The sequence below is a fragment of the Sturnira hondurensis genome, unplaced genomic scaffold (assembly GCF_014824575.4).
Source record: "Sturnira hondurensis isolate 20B ecotype Veracruz unplaced genomic scaffold, ASM1482457v3 Scaffold0017254, whole genome shotgun sequence".
NCBI lineage: Eukaryota > Metazoa > Chordata > Mammalia > Chiroptera > Phyllostomidae > Sturnira > Sturnira hondurensis.
In genome coordinates this window covers 1,939,712-1,953,117 of record NW_028089885.1, presented here as the reverse complement: position 1 = coordinate 1,953,117, position 13,406 = coordinate 1,939,712, and the positions used below count along the sequence as shown (strand labels likewise).

General features: G+C 56.7%; 1 protein-coding gene across 2 annotated transcripts in view; it reads right to left on the bottom strand.

The window, feature by feature from the left end:
- The window catches only part of CABIN1 (calcineurin binding protein 1), a 125,609-nt gene that overhangs the window by 97,880 nt on the left and 14,323 nt on the right, over positions 1 to 13,406 (bottom strand). For both annotated transcript variants that reach the window (XM_037067290.1, XM_037067291.1), the window contains exons 7-15: positions 12,431 to 12,560; positions 10,928 to 11,077; positions 8,764 to 9,050; positions 7,493 to 7,661; positions 5,158 to 5,294; positions 4,111 to 4,328; positions 2,333 to 2,411; positions 1,760 to 1,947; positions 771 to 923 (exon numbers count right to left, since the gene is read on the bottom strand). In XM_037067290.1, the coding sequence (XP_036923185.1) occupies positions 771 to 923; positions 1,760 to 1,947; positions 2,333 to 2,411; positions 4,111 to 4,328; positions 5,158 to 5,294; positions 7,493 to 7,661; positions 8,764 to 9,050; positions 10,928 to 11,077; positions 12,431 to 12,560 (1,511 nt within the window). The remainder of the gene's footprint in view (positions 1 to 770; positions 924 to 1,759; positions 1,948 to 2,332; positions 2,412 to 4,110; positions 4,329 to 5,157; positions 5,295 to 7,492; positions 7,662 to 8,763; positions 9,051 to 10,927; positions 11,078 to 12,430; positions 12,561 to 13,406) is intronic.

The window sequence follows — 13,406 nt, the reverse complement described above, 5'->3', positions numbered from 1 at the left end:
AAAGTATTTTTATTAATGTCAAGGCATTCAATTCTTTAAAAAACAAACCTAACAAAAACCAAAACCACCCAGAAGCAGAGAGGTCCCAAAAAGTGTGTGCCAAAATGGCTAGACAGCCTCGCAGCTTCAGTGAACAGCCTCAGGGAGCCAGGGGGCATCAGGCCACCAGAGACTCACTCAGCCCCGGGCTAACCCACAAGACCCTCTCCTCATAGGAGTCCTGCCTTGGTGCCCAGGATGCAGGCAGCCGGACACTGCTCTTCTCCTCACCCTGAAACAGCTCTGTAAGGACCCGAAGGCCTCTTTCGGCTGACGTGGACGTGCCACAGACAGGGACGGCATGGCGTCAGAAGCAGCAGTGAGAACAGGAGTAGGAGCTGACGGAGCCTGGCCTACACACCGTGCACCGCCAACCCAGCCCCACAGCAGGACCAGCCCTGTTCTGCTGCCGCTGGAGTTTCCCTCTGGTTCTGCTGGGGCTGCTGCCGCACAAAGCCCAGAGAGCGGAGCAACGATCTCTAAATCGTGCTGGCAAATTCCTCCACCCTGCCCCCCACCACCTAGACGAGGCTACCACTGGGGGTGTGAGTCTGAGGTGCCCCATGCGTCAGAGCTGCACCCCGGGGCCCCGCCTCCTCCCCAGGGAGGAAGGAACCCTACTTGGCATGTGGGCTGCTCCCTAGTCCTCTGGACAGGTGCTGCCTGGTCTAACGGGGCCGACCCAGCATAAACCTTTGACCGAGGGACACCTTATGAACCCTCCCGCTCACCTCCTCCAGGGAGACGACCGAGTGGTTGTGGAGGTTGGGAAGCCGGATGACGATGTCTCTCTGCTCAGCCCCCGCCTCTGCCTGCATGGCCGTGGAGCTCTGGAGCATTTCTGTGCAGATGTCATAGTTCTCCAGGGCCTGCTCCATGTCCCCCTGATCAAAGGAAAATTGGTCATGGGACAGGGCTGGAAGGAAAGAAAGTCCTCTGCTGTGCCAGGTGCCTGGCCTTCCTGGTCCCACTAGACTGCAGGCACCATGCGGGCAGTTTTATCCAGTCACTGCCATACCCTCTGAAAAGGGACCTGACACATAGCCGGGGCTCGGCAAGCGCCTGTGGGCTGGATGCACAGATGGACGGACAGAATTCACACCGCTGCTCCAAGGGGAGGCCTCGTGAACCCTGTGTTACAGGTGAGGACACTGAGCACACTTGAGCAAGGCCGAGTGTCTTGTTCAAAGGTCACGATAATGAATGGATTAAAAGCTGGCCCTGTCCTAGCTCCAGAACTGACCGTGACCCCCTTTCACTCCTTCTACCACAGGCCACCAAGTATCACCATGTGCGAAGGTGCTGGGTGACAACCAGTCCACCCCAGCCTTCCAGACCGGACTCCAGAGGGAAGCTTTCTGAGAATTCACACGAGACAGGTGGCTCATTCCCTTCTAGAAAGCTCTGCAGCCATCCATGCACTCGCTCAGGCTTTCTCAGGGAAACATAAGCCAAGAGTCGAGACCCCAAGGCAGTCTTAAGCAAGGGCTCTAGGAAACCGTCCAGACCTCTGTCGTGCTGGTGGGCTTTAGAGGTTGGTGGCCACGCTGGGACTTCTGAGACGCTGGAAATTCCCCACCGCGTCCCACCTCCTCGAGCTGAGCCCCGGGTGCAGCAGGTGCCACACACACACTCGCGCCTTCAGCAGGCATCCAGCGCTCCCTCCCATCCCTGCTCGGTGCCAGGGCACGCGCCCCACGCAGCTGACCACAGAACAAACCTGCAGTGCCAGGAACCGGGCCTTCAACCAGTACACGCGCACGACAAACTCCAGCCAGCCGTCCTCAAACAGGTCCCGTTGAGACGAGGCAAATGACAGCTGCAGGAGGTCACCCAGGAAGTGGGTTCCCGGGAAATCAGGCCCGAACCTGCCATTCCCCACGCCAGCAGGGCAGTTCCGGGGAGACACTGAAAACAAGCCAGGCCAAAACCAGTCCATTTCATGTGCAGGGTCCAGATGTCCTGCTCCCTAGAGGTCACCCTCAGCCCTCTATCTGGGAAAATTAATGGGACGTGTAACTTGAGAAAACTAAGATCCCACTTCCTTCAATCCTAAGTAACAGAAAAGCAGGTAGGTGGCTCCCCCTGGGGATCAGCTGCTGCTAACCACTTCTTGATCTCCAAGGGACTTCTCTGAGACCCTGGATTTTTCCAGGCCTGACAAGCCAACCCAGGAAACGTGCATACTGCAGATTCAAGTCTCAATTCCGTGACTCAGCCTCCTGGCCCCCTTCCTCCTGACTGCTGAGGCTTCAGAAAGTTACCCCGCCACAGAACCGAGAACGCCCTCTACCTGCAGAGCTTCTGCCCTTGGTCAGCAGCCACTGGTCCAGCTGGAGCTCCATGCAGGACAGAGACATCAGCATCATGTCCTGCAGGACAGGCCCAAAAGGTCAGGGACCGAGTCACAAAGTGTTGTCAAAGGGTGGGGAATGGAACGATACTAAAGTAAAATTCACTTTGATAAAAATACCATTCTTCTACCTCCTTCCCACTGAGTAGATGACAATCAGTGGCTACCTGCCAGGACATTAAGAGGAGCAGATGGACCTACAGTGGGACAACACCCGGGAGGAGCCTGGAGACCGGTCCTCAGTCCTAAGGGCCTGCTCCATGCAGACACAGGCCTGTCGCCTGCCCAGTGCATCCACACCACAGCACCCAGTCCTTGGCAGTGCCCGGGCTCAGCACACCGCTCCCCGGCACACGGAGAAGCAGAGGCTCAGCAGTAAGGAAGCACTGGCCAAGCACAGGCACAGCTGGGAAATGACCAGTCTGCTTGTCTGGGGACCAACGCCTCCCTCAGCTTCTCCTGCCACTCCTCACGGACCCCAGGGGAACAGACTCAACAGGCAGCAAATGCCAGCAGGCAGTCCCTGGGTTCCCAGCAGGGCTTCCTAGTGGAGGCTGCATGGCCAGGAACACTGACCCATGTGCCTGTAAGTACCTGCCAACCCCGAGCTCTCTCACCTTCAGTGACCCCAGCCAGAAATACTAGCAGGGAGGGCCCTGAAAGCTCCCAGCACCCCCTCCTCAGCATTAGCCTTCTTCCTCCACTGGGAGAAGGGGGCCAGAGCACCCTGGGGAACCTTGAGCCCTGGGAGGCACCAAATGGAGAAGCCTAGGGTGCAGAGTGCTGCTGGTAGAGAGGCTGAGCATGCTTGGCCCCCTAAGCAACCGTACTCGGCTTCTGCACATCTGTTTTTTCTCCTGTTTAAAAATCGGTAACAGTCCCTGGAACCTCAAACATAACTAAGTCTTCACTTTCCCCAGACTCTCTGCTGGCTCTCCTCCATCTCAGACCCAGTCCTCCCCCCAGCCCCGCCCCATCTCACCCCCTCACCTCCACGTGGGCCCAGTTCATCCCATCAGCTCTGCCTCCAGAACTCCCACCCCACTGCCATCGCCATGGTTTACTGGGCGACAGCTACTGAAGACCCTGTGCCCACTCTCACCCCCAAGGGTTTCCTCCCCTCAGCCTCCAGAGATCTCTCCAGGCACAAACCTCATTCCATGATATCCTGTTGCAAACCTCCAGGGGCCCAGATTCCGAACCCAGAAGTCAACATGGCCAAGCAGGCTCNCCGTACTCGGCTTCTGCACATCTGTTTTTTCTCCTGTTTAAAAATCGGTAACAGTCCCTGGAACCTCAAACATAACTAAGTCTTCACTTTCCCCAGACTCTCTGCTGGCTTTCCTCCATCTCAGACCCAGTCCTCCCCCCAGCCCCGCCCCATCTCACTCCCTCACCTCCACGTGGGCCCAGTTCATCCCATCAGCTCTGCCTCCAGAACTCCCACCCCACTGCCATCGCCATGGTTTACTGGGCGACAGCTACTGAAGACCCTGTGCCCACTCTCACCCCCAAGGGTTTCCTCCCCTCAGCCTCCAGAGATCTCTCCAGGCACAAACCTCATTCCATGATATCCTGTTGCAAACCTCCAGGGGCCCAGATTCCGAACCCAGAAGTCAACATGGCCAAGCAGGCTCAACACAGCAGCAGCCCCACACCCCAGAAGGTCCCCATGCCCAGCCCCAGCCCCAGCCTGACAACAGAGGCCCCCGGCCGACCTTGATGTGCTTGTTGCTGCAGTCCCTCAGCAGCGGGTTGGGCAGGCTGGTGCTGTGCCTCCTCCAGCTGTGGTAGATACTAAGCACAACCTCTGCCAGTCCCGGGGGCCATCTCAGCAGGAACTTGTGGCCCATGGCCTTCAGGTAGCGCATCATCAGCTCCAGGATGCCCCCATTGGTCAAGTTCTCCAGCAAGAATGTGTGCACATCCTGTTTCTCTGCCGAGGGAAAGAGAAACAGTTTGACTTGAATAAAGGACCTTGTGTGCCAGGGTCTCCCATTCCCTTTGGAAGAGACAGAGGAGCAATGGCAGGGCCAGGGCAGGAGCAGAAGAGACCCGTGTCCTCCCACCACACGGCGGAGCTGGGTCAGGCTGCCGGGTTCCCATCTGGCCACAGCCCTCACCAGTTGAGAGCAAGCCTCTCCGAACCTCCAGGTCCAAGAGGGGTATTAAAGGGTGGACCTCAAACCACTGCCACATGCACTGAGTGAGAGTGTGCAAAAAAACACAAAGCACGGTGTTTGGCACACAATGTGCACTCACCAGGTGCGTCAGATACATCTGACTCACAAACTGCGCCCCCAGGTGTGACCTGAAGCACACGCCCTTCCAGGAGCACAGCAAGGTATGAGCTTGGGCGGTTCAGCAGACCTCCCAGCTGGCTGTGGGGATCAGGCCTGAGACAAATCCAGGCAGCTCCCTGACTGCATTTTAAAACACACGCAGAACTGCCCTGGGTGGCTCAATGGATTGAGCACCAGCCTGCAAACTGAAATGTCACAGGTTCAATTCCCAGTCAGGGCACACTCTTGGGTTGTGGGCCAGGCCCGTAGCTGGGGGTGTTCGAGAGGCAACTGATCGATGTTTCTCTCATACATCAGTGTTTTCTCTCCCTCTCTTTCTCCCTCCCTCTCTCTGAAAAATAAATACACAAAACCTTTTAAAACGCACCCAGAACCAATCCCCCAGAACAGAACCCAAGAAGGTTATAAGACGATGGGAGGAAGAGCTCCCCACATTGAACAACCGAGCTGCTCGGTCCCTACCAGACTCCATGAACGTGGCTGAGTCGAACGACAGTCTGTGAGGCCCAAGGTTTGGGAAGCTTTCCAGCTTGGCTTCCGACTGCACTTCATAGCTATTGAAGGGGTCGTCTTCCTCCTCAGGGTCCAGTTTTCTCAGCCTGCACAAACACACCAAAATCACAAAAGCCACACCACGCATTTTGAAACCCGAACTCTTAGCATCAGAGAAGTGAGATCTGCGCCAGGCAAAGCAAGCTAGAGTAAGTGAGCGGCAGGGCCCAGCACCCAGCCCTTCCTGAGCTGGAGACCGGTCTGCGTCCTCACTCACTGATTCGCCCCAGCAACAGACCAGGGTCCCGGCCCGTGCCACGGGCTGTGCTAGGCACCGGAATTCAGCCATAAGTGTGGCAGACCCTGCCCACAGTAGGCTTGCCTTCTCATAGGAGAGACAGACAATAAGCAGATGCACCAAAATAAAGACCCCAAATAGGAACCAACAGAGTGCTTGTCACAAGGAACTTCACTCAGCAGGGTCAGGAAGTCCTCTGAGGGGGAATGTTTACACTGACCCTGGAGGAGGAAAGGGACTGGCCCTGCAAGCAGCGGACAGGCCAGAAAAACATCTGGGTTGTTCTAAGAGCTGAGGGGAGCCCAGTGAGCAAGGAGGAAGGAGGCGGGTAAATGAAATATGGGGGCGCACATCAGGCCCTACAGAGTTCGGCCTCCCCATGGCTCTCACAGAACTTCGGAACGGTGCAGGCCTCTTCCAGCAAGCGCCATTCTTTCTTTCCTACACCTCCCAAGGCCCACATTTTCATGTCCTGATGGATCCCCCCAACCGCACGGCCCTGCTGCACACACACTTGGGGGGCTTTCCGATGTCCTCACTCACCAACCACACACACCCCCGGGCCCTGCTGCAGTTAAGCGGTCACACTGCCCCTGCCCACCATTCACAGCAGCTGGTGTGAAACCACGCAAGGCCTCTCTTCAAGGTAAGAAGATAGAAACCACTCCGGATGAAGGGGGTGAGACCACAGGACTGAAGGGCAGGTGGGGAATGGGCCGCCCAGCCCCCCGGTGTCATCACCCGCAGCCCACCCTGAGGCTCCCCCACAGGGAAGCCTGCCTCCGGTACCGCAGATGAGGAGGAGCTGACCCAGGAACCCTGCGTCCTGAGCTTCCTGAGAACAACCTCCATTTCCAAGTATCTCACTCTCACCACAGAAAGGCAATAAGAGGGAAACAGGAACTTGGCTGCGCAACGAGTCTACAGTCTACCTGGAGCCTCTGGTTCCTCCTCCACCTGGACGTGGCCACAGCCAAAGTCAGCCGTCACGGGCCGCGGCCCTCGCTGAGGACTGCTGGCTGAAGACACATGCCGAGTGCCTGCAGCCACCCCCAAACCTCACGCAGTGACCATGCAGAAACAAAAATGTGTACGCTCACAAAGACACAGACAGGCAGGGGAAGAAGCCCCAGCAGTTAAGAACGGTGACCGCCAGACATCAGAAGGCGGACAGATGACGAACAGAAGGCGGACAGATGACAGAGAGCAGAAAGTGAGCTGTCTTCCCCACTCAGCTTAGGGTAGGAGGGGGGAACATCAAGAAACCCACCTAAACAAAAAAAAAGAAAATAAAGAAGTCCATCTACTGACACCATAAACCCAGGACGGCTCCAGAACCGAGGGCCTTGGAGCCCCTCAGAAAGGGGAGAAGGCAAGGACAAAACGCGGGAGGGCTGGTGAAAATCTACGGAAGGAGCACCAGAGTCCAGGACTCCCAGCTCCAGACCACCTGGCCCCCGTCCTCCCTGCGAGGCTCCGCCGAGGAACACTACGAGACGGTGAAACCGGGAAGGATTTACCAGCCCACCCTCCACCTCCTCCTAAAGGGGGGAAACACTGCTGAGCCTGGAGAAACCAGACAAGCACTGTCCCTGAAAGCAGAAGGCGAGCCTCTTCCGTGGGGTTTCCAGTGTTTGCATCCAAGGAACAGCAGCCCCAGGCTGTCCACTCGTGGGTGTGAGTGCACAGGGACGTGTGTGTGATTGCACAGGGACATGCGTGTGTCGCCCCAGAGGAGAGGAATCCACTCATCTCTTGAGGGCCCTGGAAGTGCCTGGTCTTCCAAAGGCAGTGCAAGCCATGGTTCCTGCCCTTAGGAAATTCAGAGGCAGGAGAGGCGAAAAAAGCCCTAGACCCCCACCCAGCGAGGTCCGTGCTTCGGTCACTTGCACAGATGTTGCGGGAAAACGGCGGAGGTGCCCAGAGAGGGCGGTGATGGAATCCGAAACACTGGTGGCGTGGGTCGGAAGAGTGTGCGTCTGCAAACGGAAAAAGCAGGCACTATACCTGGACGGCAAGAACTTCATCAGAAGCTCCTGGAAGTCTACTTTCTCTTCTTTCTTGCACTTGGTGTTTCGGACACGGGCAGACCGCCGCTTTGCTGTCTCCCCGTTGTCTTCGGAAATTTTCTTCCGCTTCACTCCCTTCTTGGCTTTATCGCCCCCAGAAATGTCACCTTTGCAAAGAGTGCAAATCGAAATCACACACAGGGAGGAGGCACAAAAATGCAGCACAAGGCACATCAGGCCCTCTCTGTCCCTGCCAACAAGTTCAACCTTTATCTTCCCTAACATTCGAGAAATCTCCCATCTCTCCTTTAACAACTGCATTCTGAGTACAGTTCATTTCAAACTGCTTAACCCTCACCCCTTTCTTGAATCCAAGGAGCCCAGGAGCTCGATCTTGAAACTACTTCCGTGGCTACAGAACAGCAGGGTCTCAGAGTCAAACATTTCCGGCCCCGCCCCGCACGCTGGGTGGTTCCAAGGGCCTCTGCGGCCTCGTGAGTGAACCTGAGCAGGTGAGAGCGAGTGGCAGCAACCCTGACTCTAGCGTTTGCTCAGGACCCTGGCTGCACAATGACGCAATGGGGGTGAAAGAATGACATGACTTACATAAGGGCAGAGGAGCGTCACACACGATTAAGTCAAAAGTTAGAAAGAGTTGCTAATGTGCTCATTCAGAAACTTCTTTAACTGGTAGATATTTTTCAGTGACAGAAAATCAAGAAAAGGCTTGGGAGTTTTTGTCTCAAATCTTTTGCAACCCCACTGATGATAAAAATCAGTAAGACCATTCAAAAAACACTACCGCACATGGTGGTAGCTGTGCCAACTGTGTCTCCAGGCCGAAGCACTCGGCCTGTTAGCGCACAGCAGCACTGAGCGCTTGGCACGTGGCTGGCAACTGGCAGACCCGACAGAGGGACCTGCTGGCTCACACCTCACAAGGTGGAAGAGCAACCTTGACGCCAGGACTTCCCAGCCGGGGGTAGAGTGGTCCCGAGGAGCTGCATCGCTCAGCCCCGACCCCTTCCCTGAGGGGCTTCATTACTGAAGCAACCCCGAGGAACAAAAGCCTCTAAGGAGCAGCAGCCCCAGAAGCAGGCTGAGAGGCTCTTCTGCGGGTCCAGGGGCCTCACTTAAACCTCAGACCAGGAGTATCAGCAGGACCCGTCCCTCTGAAGAGACCAGGGCCACCCAAGACCCATTCCTGCCCAGCACACCGGGTCTCCCCAGGAGCCAACCCCAGAAGGTCTCCCCAGAAGGCCTGCTCACCCACAGGGACGCCTGCCTCCAGCAGGCTGGGACTGTGCAACGGGAAGCTGGCCGTGGCCACGGGGGAGTAGGAAAGCACCGGCTCTGCCAGGGTCACGGAGGGGGTGGCACTGACAGGGCTTGGCTGGATCACGCTGACAGGTGCCACCACCACAGAGGGCACCAGAGGCTGGCTGGGGTCCCGATAGTCAGAAAGGTCGATCCTCTTGCCAAGGCTGGGCCGTGGGGGCTCGCAGGTAGTGAGGTGGTTGTACATGGCCAGCAAACTCTCTCCGAGGCACTTCCAGCTGCAAGGAGACAGTCACCATGGTGGGCCAGCACCCCATGGTAAGGTGCACTGGACACAGGGCCAGCTGGCTTACGGAGAGGCAGCAGAGCTGGCCACGGGTCTGCCATCCCCACAGGTGCAGGAGAGTTGCCATGGCTTTGCCATTGTCATTACTGACAAAATCTTGCGTCTAACACAGCTGAGATGGAGCAACTGGAGCAGGGGCAGGGGCCTAGCAGCCTCCCCGAACTCCCTCAGAAGCCCTGATGCATCTCAGCCTCAGGCACCTTCAGCCCCAAACAGGCATCAAAACCACTGACTCACTTTGCAGGCTCCTTCCCTGCAGGTCAAATATTTGAAGCATCGGTGACATTTCTCTGCTGCCACCAATATGGGGTTTTTGCAGGGGGGGAGGGGAAGGGGAAGGCTGCTAACGAGGATGGGGTCCAAACAGCTAAATGGGCCCTTGGGCAGGGGTTGGGGAGTAGCATCGCAGCGGGTCCCCATGTGGGCCAGAGCTGCTGGACGGCAAACCAAGACCACTGCATGTTACAGTATGTGGTGTGGTGTGTGGTGTCATGTTAACGGCGTGGTATGGTGTGTGATATCTTCTGTGTTCTCTGTTGTGGTATGTGTTGTATATTATGTTGTGTTTTGGTCAATGACATTGTATGGCATGATATATCCATCTGTCCATCCATCCATCCCCCTGAATGCTCTAAGGCTAAAACCCGAATTCTCAGCCTGGTCCCACGGCGCTGCCCAGCCAGCTGGCCCAGCCTCATCTCACGCCTCGCCCACACTGCTGCCAGCCTAGCTTTCCTTCAGGCCTGCAGACTCACACTTCCACATACCACGGGGCCTTCGAACAGGCTGCCCGCTGCCCACAAACAACGCTCCCACTCACGCCCCAACCCCTATGACTAGTCAATGTCCACTCCTCCATCAGGCTCCTGCTCTGGTATCCAAGCCTTCTCATCCCCAAGGCAGTGTGGACCCCCCATGCTGTGCTTCTGTCCTCACGGTGCCCATCAGCTTGGAGGATGTGCTCCTTCTGGGTGACTAACTGCCCCTGGGGTCACCCCATGAGGGACCAGGACCCACTATGTTGGGCCCCCAGCACACAGCACAGTGCCTGGCATGAAGCTGGCACCCAGTAAATACTGCAGAAGGAACGAAAGGATGGTCATTCAAAATCCAGAGTCTAACCCAATGGGGGCTCCTGCAACTGGCCAAGGTTAGGCCCAGGTCCATCTGATCCAGGACAGGACAGGAGCAGCAGCCCACTGTGTGGCAAAGCCTCTGCAGAGGAGGAGGAAGGGGCGCTGCTGCTATGGCACGGTAAATTCAAAGATTCAGACTCAATGGCGGGATTTTAGAGACAGAAACTGCGTACCGGATCACACTGAGGCACTAAAATTACCCCAGTTCCACTGGGCTGCCAACAGCAGCTCATCCTGCCCAGGCCGGGCATGGAGGTGGCTCATACACCAGGGGCCCTGGAGGGAGAGCACAGGCTTGCGAGCCAGGCAACCCAGACCTGCGGTCAACTGCAGGCTCCCCACTCACCATTCGGCTGCTCTGAACCTCGCTTCCACCTGCCAAGTGTTTGCAGATGTTAGCTTCCTTTTCCTGTCTGGGTGGGGCAGATCGAGAGGGACTTACAGGAATGTGGCAGGTGGCTGGGGTCAAGGACGGCAACAGTGAAGAGGGACTTAGGCTACACCTACTTGGGACAGACCTGGCCGCTTCTCAGCGGTCAAAAAGTAGGCCACGGGCCTCCAGCCATGTCAGCGTGCACCCAGGCTCCACCCACGCCACCAGCCTGGGGTCAGTCTCTCTCGTGCGTGGGGCCCACCAGCCGACCCAGTAGCCCCAGAGATCCAGGTAACCTACGTGAAAAAGGGGATGGGCTGCACCAGCTTCAGGTCTGGCTCCTTCTCCCGCACGGTCAGCGCTTGCCTCTTCCTCCGCAGCCCCAGGGCCTCATCTACGATGGCCTGCGTCTCCGCTGCACTCACCGACACGTCGTGGATTGACATGTCACTAACAATACAGCATGGAAGAGGGGAGAAATTACGATGTTATAAACCAGAGCCAAAGCTGAAATTTTACAGGCAGGGATGCAGTTAATACCCTTTAATCTGTAATAATTATTTCCACAAATGAAATAACCACTTGAGTCTGGCCTCGGGAGGGCAGTGATTAGCATTCTCGACACCCACATTCACTCGAAATGACTAACACCCTTTGTTCCTTCTACAAGTCAAAATTGAGCAAGGGTTTTCACATGTATTAACAGTATCAGAGTAATGTCAAAAGCCACAGGAAAACAAAATCTTGCTTTCTAACTACTTATGGAAGAACCTTAAAGAAGTTAACGAGGCCATCCTACCATCCCAACACGGACTCATCAGGCCAGCTGAGCTCACCACAGTCTACGGCATCTCCAAATAACCAAAAGGGTGGGGCTCTGAGGCCCCAGGTGCCCTTCCCCAGACACCCCTGTGCCTGAGGTGGCCCAGCGGCACCTGTCCCCCCCCTCCAGGCTGTCCTGACATTGCCCCATCAGGGCTCCACCACAGAGCCACTTGCTTAAGGACTTGCCCGTTTTATGTCTCTCTCCAAAGGTTGGTCTCCTCAGGACAGATGTGAACAACAGACAGTCTTATAGGGACAGACTGAGATAAATAACGCCCCTCCCACCAGCTGAGTTCCAGGGGCCAGGGAGACACCAGGGGGCAGAGGATTTCGTCCTGCTGGAGGGCTGGGGCAGGGAGGCCGCCTGAGCTTGGAAGGCGCTGGCAGGTAGCCCGAGAGCGGGAACACAAAGGAGGCGCAACAGCACAGCACAGGGAGAGGTGGGAGGACAGCGCTCCAGGTGAGGGCCCGGGGGACAGGGGTGCAGGACAGGACAGAGCACCACGGGACCAGGCCAAGAACCACCCAGGGACCTGAGACAGTTCTCTTCCTGGGGGAGGGAGAGGCAGAACGCAGAGGACCTCCTGGGCAACGCTGTTTAGCATGGGTTTTGTTCTGGAGCCAAGGCAGGGATGGCACAGGGTACAGGGTGTGTGTATGAGCAAAGTCCTGGGAAGGGGAAAGGCGAGTATCAAGGAAGCATGGTGGACCTCAGGCTACTACAGGCAGTCAGAGAAGGGCTGGCTGTCACCAAGAGCTGGTGGGGCAGTGGGGGAGGAAGGCAGCAGCCAGCCAAGCAGGTGGTGCTGAGGTCAGGCACTCGGCTGAGTGATGCACAATGCCAGTTCGCAGAGGACGATGAAGCTCGGGGGCTCGTCCTCTAGGTCAGGACCTCAGAGAACCCGGTGCACACACCTCCTGATACTCAGGCAGGGAAGAAGCGGGTACAGACGCAAGAAGGTGAGAGGCAGGACCTACCATTTAAGAAACATTCGGAGGGAGTCTTTCCGGAGGCAAGGCTGCTCCTCAAAGATCTTCTCCTTGAGAACCAGCCCCTTGCTGTACCGGCAATCCTTCTCCAAAGCTTTGCAGATGAAGTACAGACAGGCTGGCAGGGAAAGAGACAGTTAGGACTGCTGAGCGTGCACTCTGAAGCTCTGACCCTGCCAGTCAATACCAGGACTAGGTTCCTGCTCTAGAATCAAAGAAATGGACAGTAAACAATAACAGGATACCATTTTAACTGATTCAGTCAGGAAAGGCTTCTGAAAACAATACGACCCACAGCACAGCGGGCAACCCAAGCGCTGCTGGGGAGAACAGACTGAGTGACCGTGGCGGAGAACCACAGGCGTTACACACGGCTGACCCAGCACACCCACGGCTAGAGGTTGCTGTAAAAACCTGCGGGCCCACAATAATTAGCTATTGGCTAATTGCAAAACAGCCTTCAAAACAAATCAGGAACCACTCAGTGCCCCATCACGGGCGCCTAGTTAAGGAAGGTGTCCCCAGTCCTCGCACTGGGTTGCTGAGCAGCCACTGCACAGCGGTTGAGGGGCGAGCTTCCTGACCAGAAGGAAGGCCATGAGACAGCTGGGGGAGAGGCAGGGGACAGTCGCAGTGCGACTCCATTCATACACAAAGTTATGGCATCTCTGGGACCACAGTGGACGAGAGGGTGACCAGCAGTGGCTTCCAAGAGAAAACCAGGGAGGCCCTGAGCATCTGAATGATGCCAGTTCCCAGCAGACATTTCAGCCTCAGCGCAGCCAACCAACCTGCAGAGGGAAAGCCTGAGAAGTCTCAAGGGAACAAGAGGTGGTGAGCAGGCATTAACCCCAAGCACCCCTGCCTGCTCACCTCAAACGTCTCTATGCCACTGGGAGTCGATTTAACAGGCCGCCTCCCCCGTGGGTTTACAGGAGTGTGGCATCCACCAGGACTCTCACAG